Source organism: Urtica dioica, chromosome 1, assembly GCF_054948205.1.
Source record: "Urtica dioica subsp. dioica isolate 48M chromosome 1, U.dioica_male_clone48M_v1_H2, whole genome shotgun sequence".
Taxonomy (NCBI): domain Eukaryota; kingdom Viridiplantae; phylum Streptophyta; class Magnoliopsida; order Rosales; family Urticaceae; genus Urtica; species Urtica dioica.
Window position 1 is genome coordinate 7,169,832 of NC_142756.1, and position 23,102 is coordinate 7,192,933.

General features: G+C 34.4%; 3 protein-coding genes across 6 annotated transcripts in view; all 3 read left to right on the forward strand.

Moving 5' to 3' along the window:
• Positions 1-2,516: 2,516 nt before the first annotated feature.
• Positions 2,517-11,048, forward strand: LOC149406887 (Protein kinase superfamily protein). Of its 4 annotated transcripts, XM_089609661.1 has the most exons (17): positions 2,517-2,711; positions 2,794-2,877; positions 3,378-3,518; positions 3,622-3,692; positions 4,146-4,239; positions 5,094-5,171; positions 5,289-5,355; positions 6,153-6,238; positions 6,378-6,428; positions 6,507-6,554; positions 7,843-7,963; positions 8,079-8,259; positions 9,842-9,979; positions 10,104-10,216; positions 10,528-10,599; positions 10,702-10,841; positions 10,920-11,048. In XM_089609661.1, the coding sequence occupies exons 1-16, from the start codon at positions 2,535-2,537 to the stop codon at positions 10,809-10,811; spliced, it is 1,632 nt and encodes a 543-aa protein (XP_089465787.1). In that variant the 5' UTR covers positions 2,517-2,534; the 3' UTR covers positions 10,812-10,841; positions 10,920-11,048. The 4 variants fall into 4 exon arrangements, 3 of the variants coding, with proteins under 3 accessions (XP_089465787.1, XP_089465793.1, XP_089465780.1); XM_089609667.1 differs by having other exon boundaries at positions 3,365-3,518; positions 10,702-11,048; XM_089609654.1 differs by having other exon boundaries at positions 10,702-11,048.
• A 1,997-nt stretch (positions 11,049-13,045) lies between these two features.
• On the forward strand, positions 13,046-15,602 carry LOC149406888 (ribonuclease 3-like). Its single transcript, XM_089625611.1, has 4 exons — positions 13,046-13,288; positions 13,594-13,749; positions 14,375-14,573; positions 14,665-15,602. Exons 1-4 carry the CDS (start codon positions 13,178-13,180, stop codon positions 14,886-14,888), a joined length of 690 nt encoding a protein of 229 aa, XP_089481737.1. The 5' UTR covers positions 13,046-13,177; the 3' UTR covers positions 14,889-15,602.
• Positions 15,603-18,865: 3,263 nt separating this feature from the next.
• Positions 18,866-23,102, forward strand: part of LOC149406889 (WD-40 repeat family protein / notchless protein) — a 5,599-nt gene continuing 1,362 nt past the window's right edge. The window contains exons 1-9 of the mRNA XM_089609682.1: positions 18,866-19,047; positions 19,252-19,333; positions 19,442-19,531; positions 19,791-19,916; positions 20,352-20,479; positions 20,574-20,773; positions 21,151-21,214; positions 21,602-21,712; positions 22,934-23,071. Of these exons, the coding sequence (XP_089465808.1) occupies positions 18,880-19,047; positions 19,252-19,333; positions 19,442-19,531; positions 19,791-19,916; positions 20,352-20,479; positions 20,574-20,773; positions 21,151-21,214; positions 21,602-21,712; positions 22,934-23,071 (1,107 nt within the window). The 5' untranslated portion in view covers positions 18,866-18,879. The remainder of the gene's footprint in view (positions 19,048-19,251; positions 19,334-19,441; positions 19,532-19,790; positions 19,917-20,351; positions 20,480-20,573; positions 20,774-21,150; positions 21,215-21,601; positions 21,713-22,933; positions 23,072-23,102) is intronic.

Consider the following 23,102-nt stretch of genomic DNA (forward strand, 5'->3'; position numbering starts at 1 on the left):
GCAAAACTCGTTCTTCTTGGTAGAAAGTGGTGCTCGGATACCCATTATGGATGCAAATTGGACTCAGATCGGGCTAATCACAGAGATCGATAGAAATAATGGCTTGCCCAAGATCTCAGAGTTGGTCTCGGAGTTGTTTTACCCAGGATCGCGCATATGGGACCTTAACCGAGTCTTAGGGCAGATGGGGGTAGGCCAGGCAAGGAAGAACGGTGAGTTGCGGGTTCTTAACCATCCAAAATACTACCCATTGAAATGGATCGGGGTGTTCAACGGGGTCTTTAGCATAAAGTCCGCTTATTGGGCGGTAGTGAGGGCTTCCTTCAATCCTAAAAAGGACATGTGGAGGGCGAATTGGAGTCTAAGGGTCCCAGAGCGGTTCCGAATCATTTTATGGAGACTAGGACGGGATTTTTTTCCGACCCGAGTCGTCTCTAACGGATTTTAGAGGTCATCGATACCACTTGTGCGCTTTGCTCAAGGTCTTTGAAATCTACACATCACCTCTTCTATGAGTGTCATCATGCTCGGCGTCTCTGGATGGTTCTTGACAGAGTTCGGTGGGATGTCAGCGTCGCCAAATCTAGAAATGAGTGGTTGGGGTGGCTGCTGGATTGGGACAAACTAGCAACGAAGTGTGGTGCGAAGAAGGGTGAATTTATATGCAAGGCGACTGTAATCATTGATTTCATTTGGATGTGGAGGAATGTTAGGATTTTCTCTAGCAATAGCATCCCGACTCTGAGCAGATCAGGAGCATGACAAGCAGTTTAAAGGAAAATCGTGGAGTTGCACGGGACATCGAATCGGGCTAGAGCGATTTAGTCTGAAAGAGCTTCTTAGTGGCAATGCCCGAATAGCGGCATCATGAAGCTTAATGTTGATGCCACGTTCAGCGTTGATCGAGCCGCGATGGGAATTGTTGCGTACAATAGCGATGGTGCAGTTCATTGGATGTGGCAGAACGATATCGACAGATTCAGAAATGTGGAGTTGATTGGAGTGTACTTGGCAGTTCTTCTTGTCAAATTCAGAAATGAGAAGCGGATTGTTGTGAAGGGTGACAATAAACAAATCATGGATAGTCTAAAATTGAAGCCTGATCGTCTGGATTGGAGTTTATTGTCCCTCTTTGATCAGATTGAGATCGTTAAATCATGTTTCTATACTGTTTTGTTTAATTGGGTCCCTACGAGTTTAAATATAATGGCTCATTCCCTTTGTATGAACTCTGCTGGTGTTGGTATTAATGGGTTTTGCGATGTGAACTCTGTTTATGCACGTGTGAAGAACACTTTAAGCCTTGAGGCTCAATAATGAAGTTGATTTTGTTTTAAAAAAAAAAAAGTTGAACATTGAACTTTTAAGTTAAATTTTTTGATAAACATATATGTAGATTGTATTTTTAATGGCTTTTTGGAGTATTTTAGTCCATAACAATTTTCTAGAGCATTTTAGTACTTAACCTATTAATTAGCTCTTTTTTTGTTCTTTCATATATTTAAATAAAGCATCTAAACTAGATATAACGTATTTAAAAAATTAAAATATGTTGTTAATTTAAAAAAATACTAACCCACACTTGAATACTCTTAAAAAAAAAAATTAAGATACAAATTTAACGAGTATTTGTTGCAACTAATTAATTTTCTATCTCATTTTAAAGATCTAATTCAAGTTTTATTTTATTAAGAAAATAACTCATCATATCGAAATTAATTAAATTAATTGTTGAAATTAATTAATTTACTTCGGTTTTATTGGTTATTTTTCGAAATAAATTAAATTAACTTAATGAGTTAATTAATTTATTAGGTCTGATAAGCTAATTTATTAATAAAATGAAATTTTGATTATTGTTTAAAAGAAAGGAAAATATCAAGAGTATCCCTCGTGTTTAATCGAAATGCGAGATTTATTCCTTCGATTTCTAGAAATATCAGACATATCTCTTTAGTTTAATATAAATGACATATACATTCCCTAAAAAATATTATATTACAACTATAACCCTTTTCGTTTATTTTTTTACAAAAAAAAAATAATTTGAACTCCCAAAAATACCCTTAATAGAATAAATATTTATCTACTATTGTATTAAAAAAATCAAAATCTTTCTATAAAAAAAATTCTTAACTTTTTATAAAGAAATTTCTTAATTTAATTTTTTTTGTATATAGAATAAAAAATAAAAAATTATTTCATTAAAGATATTTTGGGAAGTTCAAGATTTTTTTTTGTTTGTAAAAAATAAACGTAAAAGGTGATATTTGTAATATAACATTTTTTTAGGGGAGGTATACGTCATTTATATTAAACTAAAGAGATATGTCTGATATTTTTAAAAATCGAATGGATAAATCTCGTATTTCAATTAAACATGAAGGATATTCTTGATATTTTCCATTAAAAGAAAGTGAGTTAGTGGGCTGACCCAATTACCCAAATTTAACCGTTAATTCTACTAATATACGGTGTTCCTAAAAATGAATAAAAAAAATTGCGCATAGGGAATCTTAAGAAAAGTAATTAAAATGAATATATACAAAATCACAACGGCGATGGCGATATTGCCGACGGTGCGCAGAGGCACTGCGTATGCGACGGTGGCGGCGGCGGCAACAGCGTTCACTGTGGACTCCTACTACTCCACTGATTCAGCTCCAAACATTCTCTCCGTCCTTCTCCGTTCCTCTCGCGCCTTCTCTACGGTCCCTCACTTTTTTTTCTCTCTTCTTGTTCCTTTTCTCATCTTTCTTCCAATTTAACAATCTTCGATTCTTCTTTTCTCAGATTGCGCTCACCGCTGCCGATTACAAGCTTTCCTTACGTGGATTGCAGTCTGACTCCGATCAGTACCGTCGAAAGCTCTCCGAGGTCGCTCTCTTTTTGTCGTTTTTGTTATTTGTCTGTTTGGTTTATGATCAAATGAATGTTGCCGATAAATTCGTGTTTGATTTTGTGCGTGTTTGTTCATCCTTGTATAAAACCACGTGATCTGTCTTGTCTCAACAAGCAATTGATTCTTTAAGGAGATTTGTCTTTTCTAAGGCTTTTTTTTTTTTTTTTTTTGCTGATCAGCTAGCTGAGCTCTTTTTGAAAATTGAGAAATGGAAGAAGAAATTAGTCATGTACATGAATTCTGGTTTGGTTTTGTAACCGGACCACTGATTTGCTCAGTGGATTATTATGCTGTTGTTTGACTTAAGAGTGTTGAACTTGGATATATCTCCATAGCTCAGTTATCTTACTTTATACGGAGAAGATACATTTGGGCTGTGTTGATTGGGATTACTTTTAGGATAATGTTTTCTGTACAGTTGTCACTTAAGCGGAACTATGTTGTGTAACTTTGTGTGGTTAGCTATCTCGTGTAGGTTCATTTACGATCAGCCAAGAGAATCATGAAATTATGTGAAGTGAATAAAGGTTTTTATGTGAAAGCTGGCCAGTTTGTTGCTGCGTTGCGCCAAGTTCCTAAAGAGTACTCGTCTGTTCTATCTTCGTTGCAGGATCAGGTAATAATCATGAACTTCCTTAGATTTCAATATATGTTCGTTGATAATTATAATGCAGATGCAAACTGATTCTTGTAATTTTTCTGGTTCCAAATGGCCTCAGGCAGTTCCTTGTAGTTTCAAAGTCGTCAAAGAAGTATTAAATCGTAACTTGAGACGAGACTTCTCGGATATGTAAGGTGTCTATCACACTTGCTTGATAAGTTCTTTCTTTCTGTTTGTTGTATGTTAACGCGCCACTTTTACCTCTTTTTTATTTTTATTTTTTTTTATTTTGTACAAGCTTTTTTTAAAAAAAAGGAGAGTATGAGAGATAAGACTCTTAATTTTATTGCCAACTTAAATTTTGCAATCAATAATTTTAACGTAGGAGTCCCAGTTTGGCAACATTCATCTCATCCTTTTCAAACCTTAGACTTATTATTAAGTGGGAATTTCGATAATCTCTTCTATTTTGTTTTGTGTATCCCTTTTTCAAAGGCTTGGCCTGCAAATTCTTCTATAGTTCTTCTTAAAATGCATCCTGAAGATTCTCTTACCTTTTTACATTGTTGGGCTTCCTATTTCATATGAGGATTTTATCAAACAATTTATGTTTATTACTCTTGGGCTTTGTGCATGTTTCAGATTTTTCTCTCTTGATGAAACTCCAATCGCAGCTGCTTCTATTGCCCAAGTACACCATGCTGTCCTGAAAGATGGTGAAGAAGTAGCAATCAAGGTTGGCCATATAAAACTTGGTAGTGTATTGAAAGCTTTATTTCAGTACGGTGCTGATTTGATAAATTAATCAAGTGTCCTTGGTAAACTTAGAAGTATCAGACAAGGTTATGAAGTTACCACAATCAGTACCACAAATTTACATTCAGTCATGAGACATGATACTTAAAAAAATGATTTCTTTTCTCTCTCTATTGCTCTATCCCTTCTCATGCTCTTAATGAATTTTGTCTCGTTCTAACTAGGGCTTGAACCATCAATTCCTGCCAGTTTGTATTATTAATAAATAAGAAGTTTAGATGTGATGATTTGTTTTTTCGTCTAGAACAAAAATACGTTAACCTAGTTCAATCAAACTGATAAATATCTGTTATGTCTTTAGATGGTTTAGGTGGTCAAGGGGTAGCTGCTAAGTTTTGGTATTTATTGTTTAGGTAGTAAATTCCTGTAAGTTAGACTTCAAACCCTCATTTGGCACCTCTGCATGGCAGTCAAGGGGTAATCCAGATTAGATGTTCCTTTTTTGGTGTCCTCTTTGCCACTCTAGTAATAGTAAAGACATTTATTACTCTTTTTAAATTATCACCTTGTACATATATTGTCATAAAGGCAGTCACATGATTTTCTTGCTTTTCTAATTAGCAGTACAGAGAGGGGGACATTAGAAGATTTGGATTTAGAAAATGGAAGTAGAAAGGTGAAGTTCTCATCTTCTTAGACTCACAGAAGCGATATTTCTTTAATTATAGATATCTAGCTGTCTCTATGTATTGCTCAATTTTCGGGAGAAAATCTAGTATGATCGACTATAATTGTTTAATGCATGGCTAATGCATAAGCAAATATACTCTGCAGGTCCAGTACCCTGGATTACGCCAGATGTTGAAAATAGACACAACAACTATGTCTTTCCTTTCGAAAACTATTGCATGGGTGAGCTTATATTTTCCACAGTTCACGTGTTTTTCTTTCGGGTTTTTTTTTTTTTGGCTCGTAAGGTGTTTTTATTGGCTTGTTTGAAGATCTTTCTGCAAACTTCTTTTGCTTCAGTTTTTTCCAGAATACAGATTCGAGTGGCTGGTGTCTGAATTTATGTTAGGCATAGTTGTGGAACTTGGTAAGTTTTCAAAGGCATCTATTTCTTTATCCACGCCGATTCTGTAAGATTTGGGTTTAGGAAGATGATAATGTTAACCCGAATGAAAATATTTAGAAAAAATTGAATAAAATTATTTAGTGTGTTTGAAAGTCGTGAAAATTTTGAGAGAAAAAAAGCAGACCCCATATTATATTGCTACGGTTGTTTAGTTGTTTTAGAAAATTTAAAGGAGAAAACAAAGAAAATTGATAATTGAAGAAGTGAAATGTAGCAATAGGATATATAAAATTCTGCACACTTGTAAATTCTCATGAATTTTGACTTTCGTTGTTCTTTCGAAAGGAAAATTGAACCCACACTTAAGTTATACATTTTTCAATATACTTTTCCTAACACAAGTCCCTCAAAGTTTCCTTAATCCCAACAAGACTAGCAAAATTTAGATATTCCTATCTTTTAACTTGCATTTTTCAAGTTCCAAACTAAGCCTAAGAAAAAATGGACTTTCCAAGTTTTTGAAGAATATTTTTTCTTACGATGAGAATATGTTGTGGTACATTCCGAACTTCCAGTGTTGCTCTACTTTAATGCTAACATGGGTTCATTAAGGTTTGCTTATTTCACTGTGCATAACCCGATGCCTCAACTAGTTGATCAACGAGATTTACGTTCTAGTAACTAAGTTTGTTCCATTGTTTGATAGTGATTTTTTTATTAGTCGACTACTAATTTACTAGTCCCCTTAAAAAAAGTAATTTACTTGTCATTTAATTATAAATTTTCTTATATGCTTCATGCTCTTGATGCTTTCTCAGACTTTGTTCAAGAGGCAAGAAATTCTGAGAGAACTGCCAACAACTTCAAAAACAACAAAATGGTCAAGATTCCTCGTGTATTTTGGGTATGAACAATTGCTTTTTCTAATAAATTTCCTTTTTTTTCTTTATCCTTTTAATTTTTATGTTTTACGCTCAACAACTGGCACATTCTTGTTCTAGAGTGGTATATATTCAGTAAGGGATTTGGCTAATTTATTCCAGGACTTGACGACAGATAAGGTTCTAACCATGCAGTTTTGCAGGGGACAAAAGGTACAACTTATTTAACATGCTTTGGATACCGTACTTCATAATTATGCTGGTTTTAACCAGACGTTTCATAGCTTTCAGGTTGATGACTTGGAATATATGAAGAATAATGGAATTGATCCAGTCGAGGTTAGCCTCGGAATTCTGTTTGTCATATACATACATCTATGGAAATTTTATCCGGGCAATGGTGTTAAATTTTGATTTTGTAAGTGCAAATGACCAAAACCCATTTGAAAAGTGCAAGAGCTGTTCGACGAGCTGGTTTACTGGCCTGAATAAAACTCTTGCTTGCTCTGATAGACTTGCTTGCAACCTGCTTCCTTCTCGGATTTGTATTGGGGAAATTTCCACATCCTGGAAAAGCTCTAAACTATTAGAGCAGAAGCTTCATTGATTTATCATCAATAAACCGGTATTTATATTAAAATAAAAAGGCCCAAGAGTGACAGAAATAAAAACTCAGCAGTCACAAAGCAGTGTACTGGATCAGATACCAGCACAGATTCCAAAATGATGAGGTTCGTCGGGTTACCCCGTAGAGTTAGACCGAGGTAAAGGATTGGCCAGCTACCAGACCCGCAGCCAAAATTAATCTTCTATGTCTCTAGTTCCTTTCTCTGAGTTAATGCCGAGAAGCAAGCTTCACATTCAGCCCCCGAGGGTAGGAAAAATTATCAACGCTCTTTATGAGATTGGAGATGCTGAGCGGTATAGCATCACAAAAGAGGAGTGTTGTTGACGGAATTAAGCTGCGAGATTGACCCACTTAAGCTTCCAAGCATAATTGTTATGTATACCGTCAAAGTGGTTGTCCGCGTTCAAGATAGCGAGATTGGCTACGGTCTGGTGTCTATGGGGGAAACGGAACAAGATGTTTTTGAGGAAGAGGAATGGGATTTCAGCGCAGTTATAAAAAGTCTTAATCATTGTATTGCTCTTTGGTTGCATGTAAATTGTAATGAATTCAGTGGTTTCTCGCTTTCTGTTATGTCAAGGGACTGTAGGGTCTCCTTTTTCAGCTAGGGCTGGCGTGTTGGTTTGCTCGTTCCCGGTTTTGTATTTCCTGTATTCTTGGTTTCTGCCAGCTTTTTTTTTTTTTTTTTTTTTTTTTTTTTTTTTAAATGAATAAAGTACCTGTTTCTTTTCAAACAAGTTTCAAACTTCTTCACTTATTTGAACACTTTTCGATTACAAGTACTTTTGGACTAGTATTGTGTGCTCTTTTTCGTTCGAGTTTTGATGAGGTCAATTTGATAAATTAACAAAGTTTATACCTGAAAAACCTTCGTGGATGCATTTTTTTTGCCACAACTAGTTGTATGATTGAAATTATTACATGCAGATTTTTTTTTTGAAGTTCATTAAAATTATACAGTTTGATCCTCCTTGTTCTTCTTCTTTGTCTTCTCTGTAGGTAGCAAAAACATTAGTAGAGGTGTTTGCTGAAATGATTTTTGTCCATGGTTTTCTGCACGGTGATCCACACCCTGGTAATATATTCGTTTGTGCGGAAGGTCGGAAGGGGTTTTCATTGGGTATGTTTTGCGGTAGTAATTTTTTGGTCTGCACAGTAAATTCTAGTAGTAGTTATTGGACATGTTGTGCGTCTCTTTTGAATCATGGAACCTATTTTTTTGCCTATATATGCAGTTCTGCTAGACCATGGAATTTACAGACAGTTAGATGAGGAATTTAGATTGAAGTATTGCGAGCTTTGGAAAGCTATGATTCTTTTGGACTCTATCAAAATTGAGCATTTGGGTGAACAATTTGGTGTTGGGAAGTATTCCAAGTACTTCCCTGTCATTTTCACCGGAAGAACTGTAAACAGGTATGTTATATTGGTCTTCTAGTATTATTTCTCCTAAGAATCCATCTTCTTGCATATATTCAAATATGCTCGGTAAATCAATAAATTCTATATTTTGTCAAAAGAATGACCTGTAGGTTAGTAATCATTTTCCTTCGTTATTGAAGGGAAACAAAAAATTACTTATAAGAACTAGAAGGGATTAAGTCCAGAGGATGAACAATTGAACAAAAAAATCAGATATAGTTAAGCTCCGAAAAAAAAAAATCCCGAATAATATCTAGGCCATCATATCTATCTAGCACAAAAATATATATAAGAAATAAGAATGATTTTCTTAAACTTAAACCAGTCTACATTTTTTGGAAGAGCTGAATTATATCAGAAAAGAAAAAGAAAGTAATACTGTCTGAAGGATGATAATTAAATCTTAGGTTTCATAATTTCTGTTATGAGCCGTCCTTTTTAGAAAAGAGACTAACTTGTTTCAAAAAAAAAATCTGGAAAAGGAAAAAAAAAATACAACGGTACACTAGGCTGACAACATTAGAGAAAGACACGTTAGAAAAGTCATTCGTCCTGGCAAACCACCATAGCCAAATGGGTAACTATTGCTATCGGAGCAGTCTACCAGAATCTGCTTGCTTCTTTGGCCCCAAATGCACCAGAGTATTGAGAATAACCAGTTTAATAACTATTCTCTTGCCTCTTGCTGACCAGAAATAGTTTCAAAGATATTCTCCACACACTGGATATTAAGCTTTTGGACAGTGAGTTTCATTGATCATTATGACCGAGCTGGGGACGGATCTAAGTGGGGACCAGAAGGCCTTTTGGCTACCCTACAAAAGGCTATATGTTTATTTAGTCATAAGTTTAAGAAGTTTGCCTTAATAAAGTATTGGGTTGGTGGCTGGTTAGCTAGTGGCTGGTTAACTCTCCATGCAACCATATGGTTCAAAATCCCAAGGTCATGACTTCGTCTTTTGTTTTTAATTTTTAATTTTTTTAATTAATTATTATTTTTAATTATTTTTTTATAGTTAGAATCATTAATTTAAGGTTGGGTTGGTGGTTGGTAAATTTCTCTCTCCTTGCAACCATGGTTCAAAAACCTTTCGTCATAGCTGATTTTCGATAGGTATAAAATGTTTTTCCTTTCAAATTGTTTTTTTTTATTTTATTAATTTCACATATTGGGTTTAAAATAGACACCCTTAGTTTGACTTTTAAAAATCCTAAACCCATACTTTGACTTTTTTTTTTAACAATCCTTTCTTTATATATTTGGATTTTTTTTTTTAATTATAAAAATGTTATGATCCAAGTAAGGAGTACAAAATGTGAATAAGTAGAATTGCTTTTCATAGTATAAAGTATAAACTAAAATGATAAATGAAGCTTCTCATTTTAAATCTATTCTTTACAAGATTTTGGGATTATATTGTTGTTTTTATTCAAACAAAACATAATAATTTTGTAATCCTACATCCATTAAGAAAAATATATAAATTTCAAAAGATAAAAAAATATTATTTACATAATGATCTTATTTTGTGCCCATTTAAATCCATCTAATGACAATTTTACCATGTCATCTCAGTAAGCTGTCTCTCGGAAAGGGAATGTCAACCGAAGAGAAAGATAACTTAAAGAAGGATCTGAAATCTTTGACAATGGAGGATATATCTTCTTTCATGGAGACTCTGCCACCTGATTTTCTCAGTATATTACGCACAGAGTAAAAGAGAAAAGACCTCGATTATACTAATATTACAACATATCTCATGAAATTGATTTTTTTCCCTCATTAACTTGTTCTCTCCTTTTTTTTTTTTTTTTTTTTTTTTTTTTTTTTTTTGCAGTGGGTTACTGAGATCTGCAACACAAAAGTTGGGTGCTCCACAGCAAGTTAGGTTGTTAGTTTATGCCAAATTTGCGTTATGTGGGCTTTCTCGAAAGTTTAAACGTGAATATGGTACGACAACTCTACTGAAATCGAACTAAATAATTCTCAGTTTCATATTTTACAATTGAATTTTATTTTCACATCTAAAAATAATAATCTTTTGCCGATTAGAAACAACCATATGAAGATAACCTTCGAAAGATTAAACGGAAAAAACTTATTGAAGAAGTAGCCTTTATTATTTAATGACTACAAGGTAAGGCAAATATTGCTTAGTGAACACCAGAACTAAATATTGTGGTTCATGCTAGACACTGAAGTTGGAAACTTTTATCAAATTCAGTATGTTTTCGTCAATGCTTGTTTGTTGTATATTTCAGAATTTTCGATAAAATCCATTGTTTCCAGTTCGCAGACGGCCCTGAGCTATCTTCGGTTTTGGCTTATAGTCGGTGAGGCTACATTTGACCGTGATGGATAATTTTAGTTCATTTGACTACCAGTAAAAAATAAAATAAAATAATTCATGGGTTTATTTTTCCTTCTAATTCCAGAGGCGCTGGAGCTACTTTATTGGGTGGCGGGAATTTCAAAATATGTAAATGCGTGGCGTGCAAGTATCAGAGAGGGTCTTTGGGATATTATTTCTCTATATCAGACATGATTTCTATCTAAACTGAGAACGTTCTATGAGGTATCTCTACTGCTTTATTCACCCTGTTTCTTTGAACATTTGTGATGCGTCTGAGAAAGCGTAAATTGTATGTTTCAGATGTAAAATGAGTAGCCTCAATCAATGGCTTTGAACTTATTTGCTGACAAGCCATTTTCACATTAGACGCCAAAAAATAAAAAAAAAATAAAAAATCGAAAGAAAAAAAACAGACTACTTGTTTGTTGATCCTTTTTCTTTTCCTTCATTCTTGTTTCATTTATATAATTCTCATATACACGATTATATCTCTATAAAAACTACAAATCTAGACGATGCTGCACAACTTTCAAACGTTTGTCAAAGTTCTTGGAATCTTTATGCGTTGTGGGTAAAACTTTTGTGGATCATTTTATGAATCATCTTTGACCCCATGAGTCAAAGATACTAAGCTGACGGGTCTACCGCACAAGAACAGAGCGTTGACCGCCAAGTGCCCGTGTCAAACGACATTGAATGTGTATTGATTTGGTCTGCTATCAAACGTCACTAGATTAAATGGATTAGTGACCATTAATTTAGAGGTTATGATAATGAGCCGATTGAATATTCATAACCACCTGTGTGCACAACTTCTATATGAGGCCCTATTCTGATAAGTTGAGAAAGCTCTTTATCTCAAACCCCCAGCCTTGGTGTTCAGTAGATTTTTTTTTTTTTTTTGGAACCATGATTGAGAAAACATGCTTTGACCGAGATAGAACCTCTCAATTTGTTTCTCTTTCGAAGACGCCATTAGGTGTTCTCAAAATTCCTGCCGACAAACATAATTTTTATTTTTTTAGGAATATATTTTGTTTCCTCTATTACTTATTATAAGGCTGCTCTAGACAAAAAGTTACTAAGTTATTACTATTTATAGTTTCTCTCATTGAAAAACTATAAATCGATGATATTTTTCCCGTATATATATACCCGGGTATTTTTTTTTTTTTTTACTTGGCTTTCAAGTTATCTAAATGCATGTCTACACATTTCCCTGTTTCTGGCCAATTTTCCACGAAATTTGGTAGAAAACAAAAGCATATCCATTGCATTTGCACGTTCGATGTCTACAGCCAATAGAAAGAAGAACGCACATGTATAGAAAGCCATACATTTCGCTCGAACTTAGCTAATCAGAGCCCAAACATGTCACGTATTACATGCATATATGTATGTGTAACGATTATCCAAAGTAGTTGGTACATACATACAAGGCCACACGTTTACGCCAAACTGTTTTTTTTCTTCTTCTTTTCTTTATTGCCAAGTTGAATAGACTTGCACGCAATTATTTACATAAACCCTCACCAATTTAAGCCTAAACAGATATTGAAAAAAAAAGAGGCTTAATCTTAAGCCAGGTTAAAGTAACACTAACTGAAAGAATCATTCTTCAAATAAGTCTTCCAATGATCGTTGTGATTGTTCTGTTAGTTGTGTTATTGAATGAGTCTGAATTAATTCATTACTAAAATATTATTATCATATAAATTGCTAGTGAGAGAGAGAAAAAAAAAGAGAGTATATATATAGGTCGATCGTTAAATATTAATTTAAACGGACTTGGAATATGGCATCCCATTAAAAAAAAAGACCTTAGAACTTAACCAAGAAGCTATGTACGTCATCCCATTTATAAAGACAAAGTATAACGGTTAAATTCGGTTACCATTTTTAGCTGTAACGTACACAGGTGTATAAATACCAACTCTGCAGTTTCTGGTCTTTTCTTAAAATCATTGATGGGGTTATATATTATAAGGGAAATGCTTTACATCACTACTCACTACTTTGAACAGCCCACTCAAGTGTTGACACGTGGACAGATTTGTCCACGTGTCAACAGTTGAGTGGATAGTTCAAAGTAGTGAGTAATGCCAAATAGCATTGCTCATATTATAAATATAACAATGTTATGTATATCGCTCGCATTTATCTTGTTTTAACATTTTTGTGTTGGCTCACTTTGTAAAGTATGACTCGGTTAATTTAAGGTTGAATGCAATGTAATATAATAATTATTAGAATATATGACAACGAAAAAGGAAATAGAAAAGAAATCAATAATCGTAAACTTACGCAACTTAACAAAAGAAATATTATATAACTTCATTAAAAAAAAAAAAACATGAGATGAGATTGGTGAGCATATGCTTTAAGGATTCCATTAAAAAAAACGAAAATAAACGTGGTTTATGCCTATAAATAGAACCAACTCTATTACAAACTTTTCATTGTCATACATTTCCTCAAAACCCTTTCATAACAACATAATCAAATTAAGCTAAAAAAAAAAAATTAACTTTAGGAAGAAATACAAAGATACAGGTATCATGGGATACTACAAGGGTTCATCATCAATACTCATAATGCTCTTGATAATCCAATACCTCTCAGCTCTTTGTGCCTCTCAGAATTTTGATTTCTTCTACTTTGTTCAGCAGGTTATCATCAATTTTTTTTTTTTTTGGTTAGAAATATCAATTTATTCAAAGTTTTTTTATTATTTTTTGTAGTCAATTTTCAAAGTTGATATAAAAAATCATTATATATCTATACATATATGCACTAAGAACTAGATGGGCATATGCTCATTCTGAAAATTATAATCTTTACCCCAAATTTTTATCAACTTTTTACATTTTTAGCCCACGATTATTTGATTATTATTATTTATTCATGCCCATCTGAATAATATTTTTCAAATTTTCCCACCGTGACTTTAAATTCCCGCTGTATGTATGTGCAGTGGCCAGGAGCGTATTGCGACACAAAGCACAGTTGTTGCTATCCAAAAACAGGAAAGCCAGCTTCAGATTTTGGCATTCATGGCCTTTGGCCTAACAACAATGACGGTTCATGGCCTTCAAACTGTGACCCCGATAGCGTCTTCGATAAAACTGAGGTTCTATAATTATTGCTGCTTGATAAAGTGACATCTTAATAATAAATTGGCTCAAGATATTTTCATGATTTTGTTTTTTTAGAATGATAATATCCATAGCCTCTAAATGTAGAGAAAAGGAAATTAGTTGAGATTATTTGCATTTCTTGTAATCACTTCATATTGAACACTTTTGTTTCCATTTATATTCATTCATAGAGAAGGAAAAAAAACCCTATCATTATTTAGGTAGTAAGGATATTATTTTGTCGCTTTAACAATTTTTCTTGAATGCAGCCCCTTAGAAAATTTATACCCCTCTAAAATATTTTAGTTTAATAGTTTTCATTTTTTAGTACAAGTGACCTCTGAATTTCATTTTTTAGTACAAGTGACCTCTGAATTTTCCGGGTTGTTGTATTTTGGCTCTTTAACGATTTTTTTCCTTGAATTTTAGTCCATATATGTTCAATGAAAACTTAACTAAGTTTTAACATATTTAAGATTAGGATGGTCTCAAAGCCACATGCAATGCCAAACCGTATGTTCTCAACCTTCTGTCTAATTCATTTCAATGCTTAAAACATGACTCTATTAATTTGCTATGTTTTTTATATTTATTTTAAATGTTGAATGTTTATAACAGCTATCGGAAGTGATGGGGAGTCTTGAGAAGAATTGGCCGTCACTAAGCTGTCCGAGCAGCAACGGATTCAGATTCTGGTCCCATGAATGGGAAAAACACGGCACTTGCGCCGAGTCAGAGCTTGATCAGCGCGAGTATTTCGAGACAGCTCTCAAGCTCAAGGAAAAGCTTAACCTCCTCAACATCCTTAAAAATGCAGGTCCATAAATAATCTCTATAATTATTTTTTGACACAATATATACAACAACTGTAGAGCCATCATAATTTAGTATTGATAATTATTTTGCAGGGATTGAGCCGAATGATGAATTTTACAGCTTACACAGTATTGTAGAAGCTATAAAAGAGGGCACAAACCACGCACCAGGAATAGAGTGCAATAAGGACTCAGCTGGGAATAGTCAACTCTACCAAGTTTATATGTGTGCTGACACTTCTGGCTCAGACATCATTGAATGTCCAATACTTCCAAAGGGAAGATGTGCCTCAAGAATTCAATTCCCTAAGTTTTAGTATAACACTGATTACCACTTCCTCGGCTCTCTCTTTTCTTTATTATTATTATTATTATTACTATTGATATAATTTCATAGGGATAATTCTAAGATTATAATCAATTAAAACTTTTTTTTAGCAAAATTCATTAACTGCTTCTAATTCCGAAACTATGGCCAAGTTTGTCAATAAACGCTATTGTTTATTGACATGTTTGTCAATAAACACAATTATTTATTGACAAGTTTATCAATAAATAGTCATAGTTTTAGGATTAGAAACAATAAATGAATTTTAGTAAAAAAGAAGAAGATTGAAATGGTTATAGTTTTGGAATCATCTCTATTTTGTATTTTATGGTTCAGCTTCTTATTCGGAAAAATAAAATCTCCTTTATTCACCACTTAAATGGTGGCTAATTATCTGATTATAAATTGACTTGTCATCTTAATTCTTTGGCATTACTAAAAACTCGCGTGACACGTTTCCCAGTCTTGCTCACTGATCTTCTGTGCCATTTTTGCTTAACCGCAAACATGAGGTTGTGAAATCGGAGAGATTCTTTGAGTTCCAAATAATGTGGTCGTTGACATCCGAATCGAAAGTAAAAGAAGAAAAAAAATGCAACCGTTTTTCCTGGTTCGATCCATGTGTCTAGTTTTAGTGTTTCTTTTTCACTTGAATAAAGGATTACACACTCTAGATCTTTTTCACAATCAACAAACACTAAAGCCCGAGAGAATTTTCTCTATAAATTCACTCACATTGTTTCCCTTTTGTGTTGACAATGTATCTCGCCATTCTAGTTCTCAATTACATCCTATAGTCTAATAATGGACGAGTACAATTGTCTATTACAAAAAACTTGAGTCTTATGATCTATCGGTAACTTTATAAACTAAAACGGTTCAAATCAGTTTCTTGAATCCAGTCCAAACACATCATAGTCGCTAATCTTCCAGCATTTGAGAGGACATGAGATCAAATTACACCAATAAGAATTTTGACAACTTGTATGTTTTTGTTGTGTAATTTATTAAATCTAATTCGTGATGAAGCATAATAAGAAGGGAAGCATTACACAAAGTTCACAAGTATGTAGAACATAATGATTTACATCCTACTATAGAGGATTTTACTCTTCCGAAGTGGCACTTTTTTTGTACATGTTGTTTATAACTTGTAAGTTTTGTAACTTCAATTCTCTTTCAAACTTTTGTAAAACGTTTTGCACCTGAGTTAAAAAAGTTTTTCACTCGAACCTTTTTTTATTTGATTTCTTCATTCTTTATCTGCTTATTTATTTTCTTATTCTTTATTTCGTCAACATGCAATGCAACCCTATAACAAAATAATTATAAAAGTTAATTGTTTACTAGTGGTGAATAAAGATTATTTATTATAAACTCTTAAATTTAACATCTAACACTATTAGAAAAAGGGCCTTTAATCCACCATTAAAACTCTTATAACTAATTAACAGTATGATAATTACTCATCAAATATAAAATAAAAATCCTATATGATAATTTAAATAATAAGTAAATATAATGTATTAGATATTAATATTTTTATTTTTTAGATACTTTTATTTACCCTTAAAAAGTGTTATTTTAGTTTGGGCTATTTTGCTAACTAGCCCAATCAACCTACTAATATTAAGAAAATAACCAAAGTTTCATTTAATTAAAGGAATAGCCCATATTTTGTACACTACCTAAATTACCCTTGAAATCTCACTCACCCAACCCAACTTCTCTCTCTCTCTCTCTCACGATGTCGTCTACTTCTCTGACTATCTCTCAGCCGGCGAACGACACGTCTCCGCAGCCTCCGGAGGCTCCGCCGAAGGTGTCGGCCACGTCGAACGCGACTCAGAAGATTCAGTCGCCTCCGCCGCCGCAAACGACGATAACGGTCGACTCGCCGCCTCCACCGACTCAAACGACGATGCCGGTAGATTTTCCGCCTCCACCGCCTCGCGTTTCACGCAGCGATCGAGCCTCCGACAAAGTGTCCGACGATGATTAGAGGTTTTCTGCTTTAAATCGTGGCTCGGGTTCACTGGTGGTGGAGAAGAATAAGATGATTCGCCGATTTTGTTGATTCACTGTAAATTCGCGAATCAGTTAATTTAATTAACTGACTGTTGAGTTAAGTTAATTAATTAACTTATTGGTTGAATATTAGCTTAGGTTCTAATTTTTTTGTGAGTAAAGTTAATTTACTAAATGATTGAATTAGGAATTAGGTTAATTAATTGAATGCTTTGAATATCAATTGACTTAAGTTCTTATTTTTGTAAATTTTTTGTGATTTTCAAATCCTTCACGAATCAGTTAATTAATTAACCTAACTCACTCCAGTACGTTAATTAATTAACTGATTCATGAAGGAAGCGAGGGCATTATGGTCTGAGCAAAAAAATGGGATATTTGCTTAATAAAATGAAACTTGAGCTATTCTCTCAATAAGAATAGTAAACTTGGCTAGTTACAACAAATTTCACTTTTAGTTTCCTCTAAAAGTTTACCTAGTTTTGCAAACCGTAAAAATAAAATAAGGATTATTTACAGCAATGCCCCTTGAACTCCTGCACGTGTAACACTATGCCTCCTCAATTTGAAAATCTTACACAACTAACCCTAAAATCTTGCATTGTAACAAACAATGTCCTTCCGTCAAAATTTATCTGACGGTGTTAAACAAACAAGGGTAAAAACGTATTTTTTTCCTTTTCTTCTTTATTTAATATCGTTTTTTATTATTGTTTAAAAAGTCTTAATATCAAAGAAAGAAATATATAACAATAGACCAGAATACTTTCATGTTTTGATATCAAAGAAAACAAAAACTACTTAAACTATCTCAGATTCCCAACCTTTCATTCATTTAGTAGCGAATGAGCTTCTATTCCTCTTCTTTGATTGCTAGGTTTTGAAATCGTCGAAAATTTCTCAGGCGTTTTGCTGGATCCCGATCAAAACCTCGGCGAAATCCCCGCCATGTTTGCGCTCTCCGGCGGTGAAGGTTTTCTCTGCGGCATTTCGTCGAACACCTCTCAAGCATTCTGCTGGACCCCGTACCGAAGCCTCCGACGATCTCCTCGTCCCTCAGGAGTTCAGAGCCACTTTGTACTCCACCATCGCTGTCGGGAAATCTCACTTGTGCGCGATCAAAGGGCCGTACTAGTCCGAGAACAATTACGGCACCATTGACTATTGGAAAATAGTCAAAACCCTGAACCAAATCACCGCCGAAACCCTGACACTGAACCAAACCACGACCTTCAAGAACATCGTCGCCAGATACGTATTCACCTGCGGCGATACAAGAGACAACGGTCTACTCTTCTTTGGACCGAACTCCGACGATCTGAAAATCCCGACCGAAATCTCATCACTCTTCGCTCGCCGCTTCCAAATCCTCCCTTTGCGCCATTTCGAAGTTCACCGGAGAGTTGACTTGCTTCGGCAAAATAGTCAACGGAAACAATAACCCGCCGATCAAAACCCGATTCGTTTCGCTCTCCGCCGGTTCTCGACACTTTTGTAAGATCAGAGAAGACGATCACAGCGTCGAGTGCTGGGGACTCTGCACCGCTTGCTCTCTCTGCCAAAACAACTATTGCCGGAAGTATTTGGCTCTCTCGAAGACTCTAGTTGTAGACGAGTTCCAAGAAGATGAACTAAGGTTTATTTTAACTTCTCTTTAACGCTTGAGGCATTTTGATACTTTTCTTTGTCACGTGCTGAAAACGTGACCACACACCCAACGTCCGTCAAGAATATGTGACAGAAAGCCTAAGTTTACTACGATGCAAGATTTTAAGGTTGGCTGTGTACGATTTTCAAATTGATGAGACATAGTATTATACGTGCAGGAGTTCAAGGGGCATTGATGTAATTAATCAATAAAAGAATAATAATTAATAAATAAAAGAGTTGTACACAAAAACTATAAAAATGCTAAAACCCCAATTTTCAATCGCTAAACCCTAAACCCCGCAATGTCGACGAAAATGGAGGTCGAAGCGCCGGAGCAGAAAGAGTCGGCGAACAATGTTATGTGCCTCCTCAGCGACGCTGAAGGGACTCCTTTAGGGCCTTCTATGTACCTTCCTCAAACCGCTGGTCGTCTCCAACTCGAACAAATCGTCAATCAGCTTCTCAAAAACGTAACGATTTCCTTTCTTAAACCGTCTTCCTTATATCTCTGAACGTTCTAAGCATATAAATCGTCAATTTAGTATGTTCTTCTGAACTGAATGTTCTAAGCACGTTAGTTTATTATGATGACCTATATTTTTGCGAAACATAATGGGTTACTTAATTTGTATGTTTTTCTGAGAAATGATTTTTTTTTTTTTTTGGGGGTTCAGGAGGAAAGGTTTCCATATTCGTTCTATATATCGGACCAGGAACTTGTTGTAACTCTTGGAGAGTATTTGGAAAAGAAGAAAGGTTGGTCAATTTTACTGAACGATGATTTGGTTTGGTTTAGTTTCAAGTTATAGACTTGACCTTTAATTTCATATTATTTCATTTTTTTTTTTTTTTTGGTTTTTGCAGTTTCCGTTGAGAAGGCGCTCTCTATAGTTTATCAACCACAGGCACTATTCCGTATCCGTCCCGTTAATCGTTGTTCATCAACAATTGCCGGTATGTGATATAAATTCTCTGCAATAGAAAGTATTCGTTCTTTTAGTTTTTTAGTTGTATGGTATTGTTTTGTTGTTTGATGACGATCAAAAGACTTGAAGGATGTGAAATTACTGCAAAGAGATTCATAGCATTTTTAGCGTTGTTGGAATGAGATTGAAGTCAATTAAAATCCAGTTTTTTTCAGGTGGCTTTGCAATTGATGACTTTTTCATTCTAATCCTTCTCTCAATTTTTTTTGCTTCCTGTTATTATGCAGGTCATACGGAGTCAGTACTTTCAGTTGCCTTCAGTCCTGATAGTCAGCAACTTGCTAGCGGTTCAGGGGATACCACTCTTCGACTATGGGATCTTAATACACAAACACCACTGTTTACATGTACAGGTATGAAACCAAATAATGCAGTGTTGTTGTTGTTTTATTTTTATTTTTATTTGCTTCCTCGTACGAAAATTGGATTGTCACTAAAAGTTTAGCTGAAATTTTAATGTAACTTTTATAGATGTAGATCGGAGTGTAAGTGTAAGTGTTTACCTTTATAGTCCTTATTGATGGTGATTCTCCATCGCTCGAGGAGCTATTTTAGGTTAAGCTTTTGTCTCAATTTTTTCTTCTTTTCAAATGTTGCGTTTGTTTCCCTGTCGGTTTTCATCTTCTTCATCATTATTCCATTATGCAATATGTTGACATTGACCAGATTTGTCTCGATTTTTTTTCCTCTTTAGTAGTTATTGTTTTCAATGTCAATAGTAGTTTTCTTCATCTCATCATTTATTTACATATTATTATTTAAATTGACCAGATATTATTTTTTTTCAGGTCACAAGAGTTGGGTTCTTTCTATTGCTTGGTCACCTGACGGCGCGTATATTGTTAGCGGAAGTAAGGCTGGAGAACTTCAATGTTGGGATCCACAAACCGGAAAAGCATTGGGAAACCCACTTACTGTAAACTCTCAATCCTTTTTTTTTTCTCCGTAGATTTATTATTAGCTCTTGGAAGTGAAAAGGTAATGTTTCTTATATGGATTGTGGGTTGTAGGGCCACAAGGCCTTTATTTCTGGTATTTCCTGGGAACCAATTCATTTGAATGCGCCAAGTCGACGGTTTGTAAGTGCAAGCAAGGATGGCGATGCTCGAATATGGGACGCCGTACTGAAGAAATGTGTCATCTGTCTGAGTGGTCACACACTCGCCGTGACTTGTGTCAAATGGGGTGGAGATGGGATGATTTACACAGGGTATGTTTCGATTTAGTCTTACAATAATAATCGTGGGCATGCTCTAGTTTATGACCTAATTTGATGCTCTTGTACGATGAATGATGTTTTCATCTACTTTGGCTTATCGCCATCTGCAAGTCAAGTAGAATTAAATGCAAGAGGATGATGAGGATAATAATATATGTGGAAGATTGTTAAACATTTGCATAATGTGATCTCTTTTAATGAAAGATTTAGGGGTTGACTGTATTTGATCATCCTCAGTTCCTCATCAGTGCCATTGCTCCCAAGTCTGTTCTCCTTTTGTTCATTATGCTTTGTGGAAATCACTTGTAGCCATTTACCTAATGTCATTGCAGCTGTTATTGCATAAATAAAAACTACTGTTCTTGCAGCTCAAGGGATTGTACAATCAAAGTCTGGGAAACTACACAAGGAAAGTTAGTTCGTGAACTAAAGGTAACGACGTAAATGTGCTTTGATTAATGTTTCTACAGGAAGTTTAATTTTTTCAATTTGTCACTTTAAATGGTTGAAAGAAAAAAAAAAAAAAAAAACTTGGATTGTACAAGGTATTATTGAATACTGATAGTTGATGGGAAACACTGGTTTTTGCGTTTCTGTGTGTATGTGTGTTCTAAATCAAGAAACTTTGGTTCGTGTGCTCGTACTTTAGTTTACTCAGGTTTTATCTTTTCTTTTTTGTTGCTCCACGCTATTGTTAACAACTCCCATTGGATTTATCATTTTCGATGCAGACACTATTTGTTTTATTTATCATGAGATGTTTTGCTTAAACTTTTCTTGTTCACGAAGTTCTCTCTGTTTTTGTGAAATTTGTTTCAGGGGCATGGGCATTGGGTTAATTCACTCGCATTAAGCACCGAGTATGTCTTACGAACGGGAGCGTTTGACCACACGGGTAAAAAATATTCATCACCCGAGGAGATGCAAAAGGTAATATGGTTTGAAGTTTGAACTGGGAATATACCTGCATTAGTTGCATCTCAAGATTCATCTCCAAAGACTTCACGTTTTCGTTACTACTTTGTCTCTCTCTCACCTTTTTCTCACGTGCCCCAAAAAATTAATAAAATAAATAAAGAAAAGCGGAATGTTGACAGAGTGAGCATTGACGCAGAGTCAACAACCTCTGTATTCTAAGAGAAACATATTATATATGTTTTAGTAATAATTTGGAAATTACCAAGGCATAAAATACAAAAACGCATTCCGTTTTGGAAAAAAAAAAGTCACAAAAATTGAATGAAGTCGACAAATTTATATGAATTCAAGAAAAAAGAAGTCTACAATTTATATAGTCACGTTGACGTTTTAACGAGCAACCGAATTTTTTTTGTATTCTATCGATTCAGCAATTTGGCAAGTTCCGTTTACATGTTCATAGATAATAGAAATGGTTTATGGCATTTTCTAAGAGAAACATGTTATATATGTTTTAGGAATAACTTTGAAATTACCAAGGCATAAAATATAAAATCACATTCCGTTTTGGACAAAAAAAAGTCACAAAAATTTAATAAAGTTGACAAATTTATATGGATTCAAGAAAAAAGAAGTCTACAATTTATATAGTTGCGTCGACGTTTTAACAAGCAACCGGCAAATTTTTATATTCAGCAATTTGGCAATTTCTGTTTACATGTTCATAGTTAATAGAAATGGTTTATAGAATTTTGGTAGTGGTGGAAAAATAACTTGTTTTGGGATATGTTTTGCCATTTCATTTTCTGCTACTTTGATGTTTCTTTCATTTATTTGCTCTGAATATGGGAGTTCTGTAGATTTTTACTTGTAATTTCAAGGGTATGCCTTCTCATAAATATCAGCTACGAAGTGAATAAACCGAGAGGAAAAATAAATACAGGAAACTATAGATGCACTATATTCTACATAGTATAATTATCAACATCGAATCCATCTTCACTTGCCAGTTACTAGTGTGTTGTGTTCATCTATTTGGGTTTTTGAGATGCTTGCCATTTTTTTTTCAGAGACATGTTAGGCCATTTAATTATTTGTCCTTAGTCCTGGACTAGATTGAGTTCTCAAAGTTCTCTATCTCTGTTTCTATTGTATATAAGGTCATTAATGTTAATTATCATTATTCGAGTTTTTATTTATTTTATTTTGTGATTTCTGAAATAAATCGTGTAGGTTGCTCTGGAAAGATACAACAAAATGAAAGGCAATGCTCCTGAAAGATTGGTGTCAGGGTCTGATGATTTTACAATGTTCTTATGGGAGCCTTTCGTCAGCAAACATCCAAAAACTCGCTTGACAGGTCACCAACAGGTATTATTCCTAGCCTAGCCACCGAGTTGCT